At 44.6% G+C, this 16,143-nt stretch overlaps 3 protein-coding genes across 3 annotated transcripts; 2 read left to right on the top strand and 1 right to left on the bottom strand.

The window, feature by feature from the left end:
* Nucleotides 1–202: 202 nt before the first annotated feature.
* Nucleotides 203–4,727, top strand: LOC146963775 (transmembrane protein 151B). The gene is made up of 3 exons (XM_085768024.1): nt 203–379; nt 497–664; nt 2,940–4,727. Exons 1-3 carry the CDS (start codon nt 203–205, stop codon nt 4,569–4,571), a joined length of 1,977 nt encoding a protein of 658 aa, XP_085624150.1. The 3' UTR covers nt 4,572–4,727.
* Nucleotides 4,728–7,384: 2,657 nt separating this feature from the next.
* On the top strand, nt 7,385–13,047 carry lrr1 (leucine rich repeat protein 1). Its single transcript, XM_085767227.1, has 5 exons — nt 7,385–8,023; nt 9,177–9,275; nt 10,163–10,415; nt 11,097–11,571; nt 12,251–13,047. Exons 1-5 carry the CDS (start codon nt 7,841–7,843, stop codon nt 12,504–12,506), a joined length of 1,266 nt encoding a protein of 421 aa, XP_085623353.1. The 5' UTR covers nt 7,385–7,840; the 3' UTR covers nt 12,507–13,047.
* Nucleotides 13,046–15,515, bottom strand: dnaaf2 (dynein axonemal assembly factor 2). The gene is made up of 2 exons (XM_085767225.1): nt 13,647–15,515; nt 13,046–13,553 (listed from the first exon to the last, which is right to left on the bottom strand). The coding sequence occupies exons 1-2, from the start codon at nt 15,354–15,356 to the stop codon at nt 13,134–13,136; spliced, it is 2,130 nt and encodes a 709-aa protein (XP_085623351.1). The 5' UTR covers nt 15,357–15,515; the 3' UTR covers nt 13,046–13,133.
* Between the last annotated feature and the right edge of the window lie 628 nt (nt 15,516–16,143).

Below are 16,143 nucleotides of genomic sequence, written 5' to 3'. Positions count from 1 at the left end.
CCAAGGATATTTAAGATAGGTTGCATCAAATTTCCTCTCGCCCTGATGATGCAGGCGACTGGACAACTGGTATCCGGATGATGAACTCGGGGGGCGATGATGGTGTGCGTTGTGGGCTACTATTTATGATTTATGGTTTTATTAGGTGATTTAAACTGCGGACCATTGGTCACTGACAACAACCAGCATCGCTGACTGCACCATGGTCAACCTCTGCTGTCTCTGCTGCGGTGAAATCCCTCAACCCCGCCCCCCTCCGTCGTCGTCCTCCTGCCAGTCGGGAGGACCACCACGGGATCCCCCCCGCTCCTCCGTGCAGCAGCAGCAGCAGCAGCAGCAGCAGCAGCGGCGGCAGTCTGCTGGCTTCGGCCCAGACGCTGTTGGGCTGAATGGGGCACAAAACGGGGGAGCAAACGGGAAGACGAAGACATCTAGAGCAGAGCAGCATGCGAATAAGAGGGAATGAGTTTATAATTTCTCTCTGACATGCGAAAAGTGCAGCAGCAGCAGCAGCAGCAGCAGCATGCAGCTCTCCTCCGACCTGGACTCTGCTGCGGAGGACACGACGACCAGTGCTCCCAATGATGCTGAGGAAGAGGAGCAGGAGCAAGAGGAGGAGGAGGAGGAGGAAGACTCACCGGCTGAGAGTGATGTCCCTGAAGAGGTAGGTAACTATAAGCAATTCTTTATTTGTAAGTTAGAAAAGGTACATATACACATAGCTACATCAGCTGTAAATTATACATCTGACAGGTCTCATAAATCAACGACTTGAAGTAAAGTATGCAATAACATCAAGTAGGCTAAGCAATGAACCATAAATTGCCTGTTACTGCAACACAAGGCCACAATTAGATACAAGTTTCCTAAACATGTGTTTTACTTCACTTTAAAATACACAAATGTTCTTTTGAGTAGCTCAATATTTAAAACACAGTGTTTTGATAGTAGCTCACTACAAAATAAACACTATCCATTGATATCCTCGCTGTGCCATCACAGTATACAGTAGCTGTTTCCACCTGCAGCCTCTTCTTGTTGAAATGTCAGAACAGCCCATTTCACATAGTGGCAGTGGACTCCAGTCATGTGGAAAGGTACTCTCGTTAACAAATGGATATATTTGGCTCTGGAGAGAGTTACGTATTTTGTGCAAAGCCTCTTCTCTGTGTTGATAAGTCCACTTGAAGTGCATATAGCATATGTCTGCATTTGCTCCTCCACCACCACCCTCTCTTTCTGCCATGATTACTCCATCCATCTGGGCAATTGGTGGTGGTGTGCAGCCAGCCATGATGCACAGGCAGTAAAATGACACAAGCTGTCTTTAGAGCCATTGTCCATAAAGCCGTGCTGTGTGGAGCAGATTAAAGTAAACTTTTTCACCAACTCTATTTTCCCATTCATCATCAGGAAACATATGTAATTCAGTTGCTTGGTTTTGGCCCATTTATTCATTTACTTACTGGGATAAGCTTGACTAGATTTAGAAACTAAATACCAGAATAACTTTTTAGATTGAGATCTTTGAACATCTTGCGTATTAGTACAGTATAAAATATATGATGCAGCAACACCCAGCCTATTAACACAGAGGTAAATGAGTAAAGTCTGTACGTATAATGTAATGTCTGCAGTCAGGACGCCTGGACTACTGAAGAGGCCCTCCTCTCTGAATCACTGTTTGCTCCATAAATAACTGAGGAGGAACCAGCAAAGTGACATCTCCACCCGTGTGTCAGTGCAGTAATGGATGGCTGGTTGTCAGCATAAATCCTTTCACTCCATAAAACACCAGTGGTGGTCTACAACAACACTGGATCTCATAGGGAGAAATGTCTCCACTTAAAACAAACCATTATATTACAAAGCGCCATAAAGTCGTTCAAAAAAATATCTCCCTGAATGTGACTGATGGAATGAGACTGAATCACATTTGTAACAGTAAATGTTTGACTCCTGGTGCTGTCTCTTCATGCATAACGAGTTCCACCCCAGCTTCTTTTACTGTTACTGTTACTGATGGGGTAGCTCTGGGCCAGTGGCTCTGCTGAATGGGATCATTTGACTTCTGGTCAGTATTGCAAAGGTGAGCACTTTCTGTTTCTGTTTGTTTGCACTGAGCTAACCAGTGCTCAGCAGATGAAATGTAAAACTGAGATGTAGCCTACATATTATATTATATTATATTATATTATATTATATTACATGTTGGCCTCCAAATGACTATTGATTATTTCAATAATGAATAAATTGCTTTATTATTTGTTTTCTAATGGTGTCCCCAAGCCCAAGGTAGCATATTAACATGTTACCAACTTATTGCCCAAAAATCATGTCCAAATCTAACCAAGAAAAGCAGAACAAACCCTCTTTACACTGTAAAATATATAGTTCATCAAAAAAAAATGTATGTTTAAACAAAAACAAAAATTAGCTTATGTTTTGTTGTAAATGTTTTAATTCTCAAATATCAATATTGGTATCTGCTTCAAAACCCTAGTGTCATTCAGGCTGCGTTTCCAAGTGTGTTTTAATCTCCAAGACTTTCAGGATTGTTTACACAGTAGATAAGCTGTGGTTACACTGTGGTATCGATGTGAAATCGTTTCTAGCGAGTAAATTTGCCCTAATGCATTATACATTAAATTAATTTCAGAGATAGATGTGTGAAAACATTTCAGTTAATATTTCTCTGTCAGCTGCACTGACACAGCCTCACAGATGACACTACATGCTTTAATTGAATCCCACTGAGCTTTCTTTAGTTTGATTTACTTTGTGCTTAGGTATGGAAAAGCTTGGTAATTTATAGTGCAGCCAAGTTAATTTGCATTTCTACTGCAAGTCATGATATCACGGCCATGTTTCAGGGGGTTCATCGCTCTAAGTGCCTTTTCTTTATTGCTCTCTCTCTCTCTCTCTCTCTCTTTCTGCAGCAGCGTCCAGTGAAGCAGTCCCTGGGTGCCTGTGTCTGCCGTGAGTCCCACTGGCGCTGCCTGCTGCTCTCTCTGCTCATGTACAGCTGCATGGGCGCGGTGGCCTGGTGTCAGCTCACCCGGGTCACCAAGATCAGCTTCAACCCCGCCCTCACGTCCTCCTTCACGGCCTCCTTCACCTCCTCCCTGCGGGGGGCGTCCGGGATGGGCGTCGGGGGACACTCCATGATCTACCACGACAGCCCCTGCTCCGACGGCTACATCTACATCCCCCTGGCGTTCCTGCTCATGCTCTATGTGCTGTACATGGTGGAGTGCTGGCACTGCAGGGCCCGCAGCGAGATGCAGTGCAAAGCCGACGTGGACAGCGTGTACGAGCGCGTGCTGCGGATGCGCCAGGCCCAGCCCTGCATATGGTGGAAGGCCATCAGCTACCACTTCGTCCGACGGACTCGGCAGGTCACCCGATACCGTAACGGGGACGCCTACACCACCACGCAGGTGTACCACGAGAGGGTGAACACGCACGTGGCGGAGGGGGAGTTCGACTTCGGCCACTGTGGGATGAAAGACGTGTCGCGCGACCTCAGAGACTTGGAGGCGTTTCCGGCGACTCGCCTGCGCTTCACCAAGTGTTTCAGCTTCACGGAGGCCGGCCCGGAAAACGATTACCTCAACCAGAGAGCCAGGTTCTTCTCCGAGATCGAGGGTCTGGATGATTACATGGAGGCCAGGGAGGGGATGCAGCTGAAGAACATGGACTTCAGAGAAAACCTGATCGCCTTCGTGGACCCAGACAGGATGCCGTGGTACACGTCCCAGGTTGCCTTCTGGCTGGCAGCTCTCTTCATGCTGTCCTGGCCTCTCAGAGTGCTCATCGAGTACCGCACAGCTTATGTGCACTACCGCATAGAGAAACTATTTGGGTTAGAGTACAGCCACGGCAGCCCCTCGCCTCTGGATGAAGACGGGCCCGGGAGGAACAACACAGTTTGTTCCGTCCCAAGAGTAGACACGCTGGACAGCACGGAAATGGAGTGGCACATCCGCTGCAACCGCCAGGTGATCCCCAGCTACTCGGAGGCCATGCTGATAAACATGAGCACGGCGGACTCTAACTCTCTACATGACACTGAATGCACCTCGTCCTCAAACTGCTTCCTGTTGGACAGCAGCCAGACGGCCCAGAGCTACGGCGCTCTCCAAGGCCAGGTCGATTGCGAGCAATGCAACGAGCTGAGCGGACGGGGAGACGGGGGAGGCAGGAGGAGGACCGTCACCAGCTCCAGCTGCTCCTCCATCTTCTCCTGTCGAGGAGCGCTCTTCCAGTCCCACCTCTCCTCGGACACGTCCCGCCTGTCCCTCTGCCGCATGTACGGCTCCCACCGCACGGTGGCCCTGTGGAGGAGCCGCAGCAGCAACCTGACGGACCCCTGCTGCGTGGACGAGCAGTGCTGCGGGTCCGACTCCAGCCAGCTGGCCCTCAGCGACAGTCCGCCCACTTACAGGGACGCTCGGTTCTTCCCGGTTCTCATCGTGCACCGGCCCGAGGGCTGTGGCACCGAGGACGGGGCGGAGGTGAGGCGGTATTATATACGCAGAGGGTCGTCCAGCGTGGAGACGGCTCTGTGAAGGACAAACAGACACTGAGTGATCACTGTTAAAGGACGGGGTTGTGCGGTCCTTCAGAAAATCCCAATGTAAATATGAAGCAAAAGTAAAGATGCAGGTGTGATGACGTAAATGCACTGGGACACTTTCACCTTGGCATTGTCATACTCTCCTTGTGGCAGCAAGACTGTGTCATCTACAGTTTATGTATGTGTGTGTGTGTGTGTGTGTGTGTGTGTGTGTGTAGGTATGACAGCTGTTGAAATCTAATAAATGGTGCATACACAAATTTGATATATAACACTGCACGATCTGAGCATTTCCACATGTTATCACTTATATTTTTCAAAAATCGAGGGAAACTAGATTTCACCTGTTCTCATGTCTGTCTCTATGTGTGTGTGTGGGGGGGGGGGGGGGGGGGGTCCATCCCAGCCAAGGAATATGTGAGAATAATGAAAACAAGAAGTAAATGCATGTTTTTACCAAAGGTTATTGTCTTTTAGTTTATTAATAGACAGCAAGGTGAAGCCAAAGATGTGTGTATTCTACTTTTTTTTGTTTTTGTTATTATTTTATTGATGACAGTGAGAGATTTTGAAGGGTAATTGAATACAAGTATTTAATGTCAACTTGTAAGGTATATGAATTTGTTCTACCCTGCCAGACTGAGAGGAATGTTTTCAAAGTGGAAACAGAAAGTAATGATATAGAGACCTTTGGGAAAAGATAACATAACAGGGTGGAACTGCGGGTTGTGTTTCTCTCTGTGTCTCTCTCTCTCTCCCTCTCTCTCATAAGTTGATTAAAACTTGCAAATCATGCAATGAATCATGAGTGTGGTAAATTCCCTTTTTTTTTTAGGTAGCAAACTTACATCTTGTGTGCATAAGTATTGAAGATGAGACAGAGCGGAGAAAGGAGGAGAAGATAGATCAGAGTGAAGTTGCTCTTGTGATCTTGTTGATCTGAGGAGACGATGTCAAACACTCTCAGACTCACGGATCATTGGGTCCCTGCTGTCCTAAGTACAAAGTACCAAGTAGCTACAAATACAAGAGGAGAAACAAGGATTCTGCTCATGAGTAAACACCCTGATATTCAGTTACCAGCAACTTTTCAATGTGGCCTCAAGGCGAAGGGTAGAGGGCCGTAGAGACTCCATATTTGTACACAAAGCTTGAGCTTGGTACGAAAGTAAAGTGAAGCATTTAACAAAAGGCCACTGTCAGACTTCACTGCTAAAATGTTTTTCTTTAAACTCCATTGTCGGAGTTTTCTCGTTACACTGTTTCCACTGTGTTGCAGTGATGACCACAGACAAAAAGTCATAATGTCATGAGTAAAAAGTAAACTTCAACCTATCATCTTGTCTCCATTGGAACCAGCTCAAGCAATCAAGGTTATGTCCTCAGCATATATTACATTATGGGATTATTGTTACTGATACACTGACGTGGTTGCAGCTGTAGCTGGCAGGTAACTCTAACTACCTTTTTATAATCATGTAGTTTACCACAATGTATCATGTCAATGTAAACATTCATCTCAATTGTATAGTATAGTATAGAATAGTATAGTATTAGTAGTGTATTAATAGTGTATTAATGGCTTTCTCTCTACTGACCACTAGATGTCACCATATCGCTATGGTTTATGAGGAAAACAGGTTATCTTCATTCATTTTTCTGTGGCCCAATGAACTATTATGAATCAAACCAATGTTTACTAGTACTTTGGAAATAGTATTCTAACTATAACAAAAATATCTCAATTGCAGGACTACTTAACGGTTCATTTCCAAGCTGTGGTAGCCTACTTACTTTATTATTTCCATTTTATATTTCCACCTCACTACATTTATTTGACACTTGTAGAAGTTGGACAAAAACATTGGATAGTTAAGATAATGTAATATAGGCCTAATAAAAGAGTGGAAGATGATACTTTTACTTGCTGCTAGTGCCACTGTATTTGGTTGCAGCAGTTTCACCACCTTTTTACTATTGACAACTATCTCAACTCTCTTTCTCCACCACAGAAGTTGATTATTGGTAGTGTTTATTAATAATTATTGCTATTAATGAACAGGGCCGGCCCTAGGATTTTGGTGGCCCTAAACAAGATTTTTGTTTGTGGCCCACTCTAAGCGCAAACACCAAATCACTGGTTAAAACTGAATACAGACATGTTTATGCCCTCTGAGGTTTGAGGCCATTTTCTCGACTTTTACATATTTTCTTAAATGTATCTTTTTAAGATACTTGCAGATGTAACAATACTCAAGTGTTTTATGTCTAAAACCTCCGCTGTAAGCACACTGAGGCCAATTTGCCCTAGAACACTATATAAAGAAATAATTTAGGCCAAATGCTGGAAATTTGAGGTCTGCTTTTTGAAAAATGTCAAATCCCTTGTAAAAAAAAAAAAAAAAAACACTCCTTCCAGTCATGAGAATGAACTGTTTTGGTGCTTGAAATAGGATATGAATACAGTAATATATAAGTGTAGAAAACAAGTCTAAAATGAAATTTTGTAAGATTGTTTTTTGAGCACAAATGTTGTCATTCTGCCATTCTATTTTCACCAAATGTCTCAAATGTGAGATAAAAGAAGCTGAATATTGACTTAAAATTACATATACTAAAGCTCATGCACATGCAGACCTCAGGATGTTTAAATGACTTGAATGAACCCCGGTAGGATACCTTTCTGATCATGTGGCCCCCCACATACTGCTGAGAGACCACTCGAGGGTCTTGTCCATGGATGTATTATGGTCTTGTCCCGCTGCTGTCGTCCTGCCGCGCCTCCCTCCCTCTCTGTCCCTCTCTGACGTCACTTCCCAGGCGCGCGGGCTCTTGCTAGCGTTGCGCGGCAGCAGCAGCAGCAGCAGCAGCAGCTAACAGCCCAACTGACACCTAGGAAACTGCTGCTGAGGAGGAAGGGGATATGATACAGTTTGTGACGATAACTGACAACAAAACCGTAGCAATCGTCGAAACGTAAGTCCTGACATCCCCGCTGCGGAGTGAGAGAAGTGTCGTCGACGGGCGGAGAGAGAGAAAGAGAGAGAAAGAAAGAGAAGAGAGAGCTGCTCTGTTGTTGACATCCATGACGTGACTCTGTGTGGTGTCAACGGACAAGTTACAAGCAGCTAACGTTACTTTTCCTCGCGGAAGTTTCCCTCCCTCCCCTCTGGTAACTTATGTGTTGGTTTAGAGCCTGAGTGGATTTGGACTCGGCGGCAGTAGAGCCGGATATTTCCAGCGTGTGGTGACCTGATTGAGATGAAGCTGCAGTGCGATGTCGAGGTGGTGAATCGGATGCTCCCCACGTTTGGGATGAGGAGTCGAGGGAAGGGGACGAGAGCGGTGCTGTCCATCGGCAGACACCTGGACAAGACGAGCCAGCGCAGCAACATCTACATGATGATCTGCACGGCGAAAGACAGAGCAGGGTCCAAGTACAAGGTCTGTGGTGCTGTTACTGTTGTTACTGCTACTGTTGTTATTGTTATATAGCTACTGGTCTACATCTGCTGGCTGTCATAGCAGGGTTGAGTTCATATTATATTCTCTAGGGTAAGTGGCCTCTGTTGTGGTTGTTGTTCATTGCCAAATCAGGCTGATTGAAAGATGCTTCTAGTTATAGTATGTATATATGCTGCTTTTATTTTGTATTAAACTACAGAGGGGCTTTTCAATGAACTGAAAACAGCAGAGTAACTTAAATGTAAATGGCCATCATTAAGCAGGTTTGAGAGTATGAAAACAAACAATCACTGACAAATAAACACACATGGTGTTATGTTATTTTCACATTTTCTATACACGAGTCACAATTTAGTCTTTTCTCATTTTGAGTCTGTCTGTGTACAATGTGTTTGTGTTTCAGCAACAGATTAATCTATTTTCAAATCTCCAGCCTTTTCCAGCTTAAATATGCACAAGACAACTACGTGTTTAATGTCATTAATTCATTTTCATTAATGTCATTAATTCTTTTTCGGATTAAGTTAGTACATGAAGTCATGTTGTTACTTATCTGGTGGGTGAAATGCGGAAAAAATGAAATGTATACAGTCAGACAGATGCGGTTCTGAAGCAAAATCTCTCATAACATAACATAACTCGTCGTCACACAACTTGGTAACAAAATAACTTGGTGACATGGCATTTTCTGTAAAGCCATCTTATTTACATGCTATATTTCTCTTAGCCTTTTTCTCTGTCAGACAGTCACTATAACAGAACCAGATCTTCTGTCATTGTTTCACCTTTAAACCAATTGTGTCAGGCACTGGCAAAACAGCAACCTGTATTGACTATATTTTTCTCTTTTCAGCTCCCTCAATCATCAGAGAAATTTAAATCTACCTTCTTTTTAATAATTATTTGTCAATGTTCTTAAGGAGACCGAGATTGGAAACCATATTAAGTGTTGTTGGTTTGTCTTTAATAACTACTGAATCATACTTTCATGAATAAGGCCTAAACCAGCTTGATGACATCAAGGTTGAATAGCTTTAAGCAACCCTGTCTACACTTGTCACGCATTGCACATCCTACTGTTGTGAAATGTGAGTCTTCCTTTACTCACACATTTGCCAACTTTCTCTTACAGCTAAAAGACAACATAGAGAAGTTCTTCACATGGTTTGTGGAGGAGGGCAAAGCCACTGTGAGATTGAAGGAACCTGCGGTCGACATTTGCTTGAGCAAGGTATGACATCCAGCGTGTTGTAATCTCCGTCTGTGCACGAAGGTGTTTACAATTGACGACCATCATTTTCAGACTTGTGACGTTGCAACTTGAGTCTTGTTTTCTCAATAAGTTAATCACAGGTGATTCATAAATTACACAGACAGACGTTTTGTTGACGAGTGCAAGATGTACGCTGATTTATTGTGGTGTTTGCTCTTTTCTAAGTCTTCACCATGCAAGAAGAGCAGCAACACAATGCTCAGAGACAAAAGTCAGGCTGTTCGCTCGCTCATTTATCAACCAGACAGACGCTTACAGTTGTTTTGACTGCGGCCCAGTGCCTGGACAGACACCATAGCAGCCTCATTGTTTCCACCCGCTGTAAAGCTCTTCTGGTTGTTTTGAAACAACGGTGACCTTTCACCCATATCCTAACCTGTGCCACTGACAGAAATGCACTCACACACCCAGAAAACTGACTGATATCACACGATGCAGGTGCACAAGGAAAACAAAGTTCAGTTACCCCGCAGAGCCACTGTTTTCTAAACACCATGATACCAGCAGCAGAGATCACAGACTCCAACCCTGTCCATACATTTCAATTTAAATGAAAATGTCTGTGTTGAGTATTGGATTTGTTCAGACATGGCATATAAACCCTGTACTCTGTTCCAACCTGAATCATTCACACGTTTTAAATTCCCAAAAGCAAAGAGTTCATCATGTTCATTCAAAGGAAGTATGTCAGGATATTCTAGGCTAGTGGATTTAGGTTAGATATTTCAAAGTGGCTCATACACAACCACCTGAGAAGAAACTGAAACTCTTGTGCTTTTTTTTGTCACCTGATTCATCTATTGAGCTGTCTTCAACTTTTTTTATTTTTACTTGTATATTTGCAGGCTGATGCAAACAGCTTGAAAAACTTCCTCTCAGCCGCTCGTTTGGCCGACAGGGGTAGCGACACGAGCAGCCTTCCTCTGTCCACGCTCACTCCTGTCCGTGCCAGGGACGTAGAGCAACCCAAGAAGAAACTCACCATCGTCTCCAAGAAGGACTACCCACTCACCTCCAATTTCCCCTACTCCCTGGAGCAGCTCCAGGTCTCCTACTGCAAACTGTCACGTGTGGACATGCGGATGCTGTCCCTTAAAGGTAAAGGGAGTTGATTTAGGTTTTCAGCTTTAGATTGAAAATGATATTCTGGACTGTCTCTGTACTTACTCCCTTTTATTTTTATAGACAAGTTGACAGAACATTGATAATGGCATAATGTTTCAGATTTAAATTGTGAATTCAATAGTTTTACACGTGGGTGTCTTATCATTAACAGTTGTTGTATAAAGTCTTCTGTGAACCTGGAGAAAGCTTTTCAAGGTGTGAAAATAACCTTGATTGTTTTTATTATGGAACATGATCAATCAAGTGCAGCAGGGGTGTCAAACGTGCAGCCCATGGGCCAAAAACCGGCCCACTAAAGGGTCCAGCCCGGCCCGAGGGATGAATTTACCAAGACTGAAAATTACATTGAAGACAAAAGAGGCATAATTTTGTTGAAAATGCACATATTCTTCTCAAAAAATGTCAGGTTGTTCAGAATATATTTTGTAAAAGGTGTAACATTTAATAATGTACTTCTTTGCACTAAAACAAAGGGACTTTTTTTTTTGTTCTAGGTTATTATCAAAGTCCTTATTATGCCATTATTTTACTGGTCCGGCCCACTCGAGATCAAATATGTGGCCCCTGAACTAAGATGAGTTTGACGGCCCTGATCTAGTTTCATATAAAACATCTTTAAGTAGCATATTTTATCTCTCTCTCTTTTTTTTGCAGCTCTCCGCAAGCTTGACCTCAGCAACAATCACATCAAGAAGCTCCCTGCTACCATCGGCGACCTCAGCTGCCTGTCTGAACTCATCCTCCACAACAACCACCTGGAAGCCTTCAGCGAGGCGCTGTGCCTGTCCACCCTGCAGCGGACCCTCCAGCTGCTGGACCTCAGCCAGAACCGACTGCACTCCCTGCCCGCTCAGTTCTGCCAGCTCAGAGAACTGGTGAACCTCAAACTGGACGACAATGAGCTTGTTTGTCTGCCCTTCCACATCGGCAGACTCTCCAAGCTGAGGTTCCTGTCAGCCGCGCATAACCAGCTGGCCGTGCTGCCGGGCGACTTCCGCAAGCTGAGTCTGGAGAACCTGGACTTGTTTGGAAACCCGTTTATCCAGCCCAACCCTCTGGACCACACAATGCAGCTCACATTCCCCCTCACACTCCAAGAGATGGCTTCCAGAGCTGTGTCCAACCTCAGGTGAGAGGCAAACACACCCAGACTATCATCTTTTATATAAACTGTGAATTGCTGTTAAAGGGATAGTTCAACATTTTGGCAAATTGGCCCATTGCCATAATCCCTATAGTCACAGCAGTAGGTTCGTTACCTTTTTTTAGAACGGCGGCGCCTCGGAGCTGCTCAGAGTTACGCTACGGAGGCTAATGGGATTTCTTGGTTTCCCTCATCAAACTCATCAAATACACAATCCAACAACTCCTCCACGATATGAGATAATAAGGGAACGTTACGAGAGGAGTTATTTTCGAGGTAAATGCAGAGACAGAGATCAGCGGTTTTGCATGAATTTACCTCGAAAACAACTCTGTCTCGTAACGTTCTGTTATTATCTCATAGCGTGGTGAATGTGCAGGTCACAACTTGTCCACCAGAGCGTTTTGGAGTTGTTGGATTGTGTATTTGATGAGTTTGATGAGGGAAACCAAGAAATCCCATGAGCCTCCGTAGCGTAGCTCTGAGCAGCTCATGGCTCTGCTCCGCCATTCTAAAAATAACTCGCACCGACAATTAAAGGTAACGAACCTACTCCTAAAACTATGGGGATTATGGCAATGGGCCAATTTGCCAAAAAGTCGAACTATCCCTTTAAATGAAACTCGTGAAATCCTCACTCTTTCTGATTCCCCTCACCTCACAGGATACCATACGGACCTCACCTCATCCCTGCCCACTTGTGCAAGGACCTTGAACTCGCCAAGACCTGCGACTGCGGCCGCGTCTGCATCAATTTCTTCATCAAGACGGCGGTCAGCATGAACCTGCACCAGGTCTCTCACACCGTGGTGCTGGTGGACGACATGGGAGGCACAGACGCTCCGGTGCAGCAGCACTTCTGCTCCCTCTCGTGTTACTCTGAATTCCTAGACAGCTCCCTCCAGAGAGGAATCAGATGAGGGAGACAAACTCTGGTTTTTACTGAAAACCCACCAACAGCTGGACATTGCTGTGGATACGACAGTAGTTTGCAAGTTATGAGATACTGTAAAAGGTTATCAGATAAGACAGTACCAAGTGTTAAGCTTTGTTTTTTTGACAAGTGCTTCAAGCTGCCTGTTTTACAGTTACATTCAACTTATAATGCACTTCCACATATCAAGGACGGACGAAGAGACGAGCTTTAGTACCTTCATACCTGCTCTGCCTGTATGTACGAGGCACTGACTGTATGTAATCATAGTGGGCAGTAACACTGACACAAAAAGACTCTCATACAAAGTCTTTTTCTGGTTTCTCTGCCTCCAAGAGAAAAACGCAGGTTCCCCTACTGACCCACTTCTACTAAGCAGGGGAATAAAGACATGAGATAAATCTCCTGAACAGAGTGCCTCAGGGTCCATCAGCGCCACTGAAAGGGAGTTGGTTTTTACTGTGCGAATGACCCACAACTTTTTTTTATATACATGTGAAAACTTAAATAAAATAAAAGCATCCATTGTCGTGTCTTAAGTAGTTTATTCACCATATGCAATATGAGGCGTTGTGTTTAAAAAGAAACATTTACAATACAAGAAAACAGTCCCTCAGTCCAGCTCGTACATCAGGGTGTTTTGGAAGGTGAGCGTAACAGAAGTGGAGTGATCACTGATGACTGTTTCATTTCCATCTTTATCAATTTCCCTCAATGCGGCCAGTGGCGTTGGCTCGGTGTCACGCTCTGCGGTTTGGAAGATCTGCTCTGCTGGTAGGTCGTCCTCATCCATGTCCTCCTCTTCCTCCTCCTCCTCCTGCTGCTTTCCTGTATCTGAAACTCTACCCGACTCGTTTTCTTCATCCGTTGCCGGCTGCTTTGTTCCCTCAGAAACGCAGGAGTGCTTTACAACGCTGTGGTTTGCAGCGGTGGTCACAGCTGATGGAGGAGATGCAGATGCAGTGGCAGCAGCAGGAGCACTGGACTCCTCCTCACAGGATGAGTGATGCTGAAATGCAGCATTTGCTTCCATCTAAAGCACAGAAATATAAAAAGTCAACAAGTTTATCAGGCTAGGTCGAACACACACTTTTACCTTTAACCGGGTTGTCAGAGTTCATCTCACCTGCTCACTTCCTGGGATGTTTTTGTTTGTCTTCTCCGCCTCCTCTTGAATGTCTGAACTATTTATTTCGGGTGTTGATTCCAACTGTGAGTTCAGATTTATCTCTGTGTGTTCAGCAGTGATTAAAATGTCCTGGCTCTCTGGCAGTTCTCCATCTTCTTTCTCGTTTTCCTGGTTCTCCTCTTTCAATTTCTCCTCTTCTACTTCAGTTTCATAACTCGTGTCACTCTTCTGATCCTCAACTCTTATGTCCTCCACCACACCGTCTTGGTCTTTCTTCTGCCATTTCGCCTCCTCCTCCGAACCAATTTCCACTTCTTTACTCGTTTCTCCTTCTCTCTTCTGCTCTCTGCTTTTTTCCTCTTCACCTTCGACTACACTTTCCTCCTCCCCCTTTCCATTTTCCTGGCCTTTCCCCATGTGATCACCTCCTTCCTTGTCCTCACATTTCTCTACCTCTGTCTGCTTCAGATCCTCCTCTTCAGCTTCCCTTCCATCCTCTACCTTCTCCTCCTCGACATCTCTCTGCTCCCCCTCACCTTCCTTTTCCTCCCCTTCATCATCGCCTACATCCTGAGCTTCACTAACAGTCGTAGCAGGTCCCAAAGTGAAATCAAAAGCCTCCTTGGACGGAAGAACAGGCAGTGTGACTGTCAACTGTCCTTTCTGCCTGTTGAACTTGGCCTCTCCTTTGTCTTCGTCCACAGGGTAGGCCAGAGGCAGCTCCAGTCGGTACGCAGGTTTCTTGGACTCCAGCAGCAGGTTTCTCTCGTTCACCTCGAGGCTGGTGTCTCTGATGGACTTTAACAGCGGCGTGTCGATGGTGACGACTATCTCTTTGGGCCTGGGGCTCCTGCCTGAGTCTCTGGAGCATCTAAAGTCCTGCAGGTCGACAAAAGATCGATACTTTATGGTGTAGGTTGGCTTAGTTGGCTCTTTGGTCTCCTCAGGCTGGATAGGGAAACTTGCTGGTTTGACATCATTGCCGTTGTTTGTTGCAGGAGAATCTGTAGGTTTTGTTTGTGAGGATGTGGTGGGCGTTTTTTCATCCGGGTACGGGAAAGCAAGAGGGTCAGGCTTTTCTGAGGGATCCTTGGCTTTGTATCCAGGTATGGGTTTACGAATGACACAAGGCTGTGGGGTGCCCTTGTAGCTACAGTTCATCTGTCGCACATTGTTTTTGTCGAGAGTCACTTTGAAAGTTGTCTGGATCCCCTGAATGGCTGTGTTGTCCACCATGTCCATGAATCTCTTGTTTTTGCTCGCTAAGTAGAGAGTGTCAGGGTGGAAAATAACATCATAGATCATAATCTTGTTTCCTTTTGGATCTGTGTCTTGTCTTCCTGGATGCAGACTGTGAGGCAGCGACCAGCGCTGCCCCCTGCGGCCATGCTCGCTCACTCCACCCGCACATGAGGGCCTTCCGATTTTATCATTGGCACAGATATTGATAAAACACTTTTGTTTACCGTCCACGCTCGTCTTGAACGACTTGAACGGCTCCGGGTGGATGAACTCGATGCTGTTTCCTCTCTCCTGCTCCAAAAGCTTGATCTCCTCTTCATACCTTTTCTTATTCTCTGGGTCTGCCAGCTCTTCTGCGTAATCGCGCAGCATTTCCCTGAATTTCTCGTCTTTGAAAGCTTTTGTCAGCCTCTCGATTTCATCCACTGTCATGTCCAGTTCTTTCAGCTTTTCTCCGACCTCCATGTTTAAGTCGCGGTTGAGTTTATCCACCAACTCTCCTGACCGTCCAGAAAAACTGTTGAGAGGCAAAGTAAGAGTTTGACACACAAACTGCTAGAGTCCTGTCTAGATAAAAACAAAAGTACTAAGTATTTACCACCATTTACCTCAATTGACGTATCTCTCAGCTCTTGTTGTGCGACCACAAACTCCAAACGGCCGAAAACTACCGCGTCCGTTGTGTTGGCGTAACCATAGCAACGCGAAGGCCAACGGTGCAACAAGGAAACACTTCCCCCGAGAAACAGGTTGGATGAAACATAGGGATGAAAACAGTGGTTTTAAAATAAAAAACAAAATCTATCTAGAATAAATAACATAACCATAAATAAATGTAGTTATCAGGTCACTGTTTACACCAGTGGGTTATTTCTACTCTACATATTTCCTTGTAGGTTATTTTATGCCCAAACATTCAATCTTTCACAACACAAGGCATAAAATACTTAGGCTAGATTAGACTGAATATTTCCCTAAATATAAAATTAAAATTGTACTTTATTTGGCTTACAATTCAAACATTCACACTTTAAAATGTGTACTTGTCATTTTATGCACTAACAACACTTGACCCGAACAACTTGGCAATAGGATAATATAATATAATATGTTTTAGCATCTGTCTGGGTGGCTACAGGCCTTTGGACAAAACAAGCTCATTAAATGAGTCATTACCCTTCGGTTTTATTGAACCATATGGTTTTGTTTTTTAAATCTTTGTTTATGTTAAACAAAAAAGTACATGCCTATG

Source organism: Trachurus japonicus, chromosome 22 (assembly GCF_045865225.1).
Source record: "Trachurus japonicus isolate A0001 chromosome 22, Traja_1.0".
Lineage (NCBI taxonomy): Eukaryota > Metazoa > Chordata > Actinopteri > Carangiformes > Carangidae > Trachurus > Trachurus japonicus.
The sequence above is the reverse complement of the archived record's forward strand: the minus strand, read 5'-3'. Positions and strand labels throughout refer to the sequence as shown.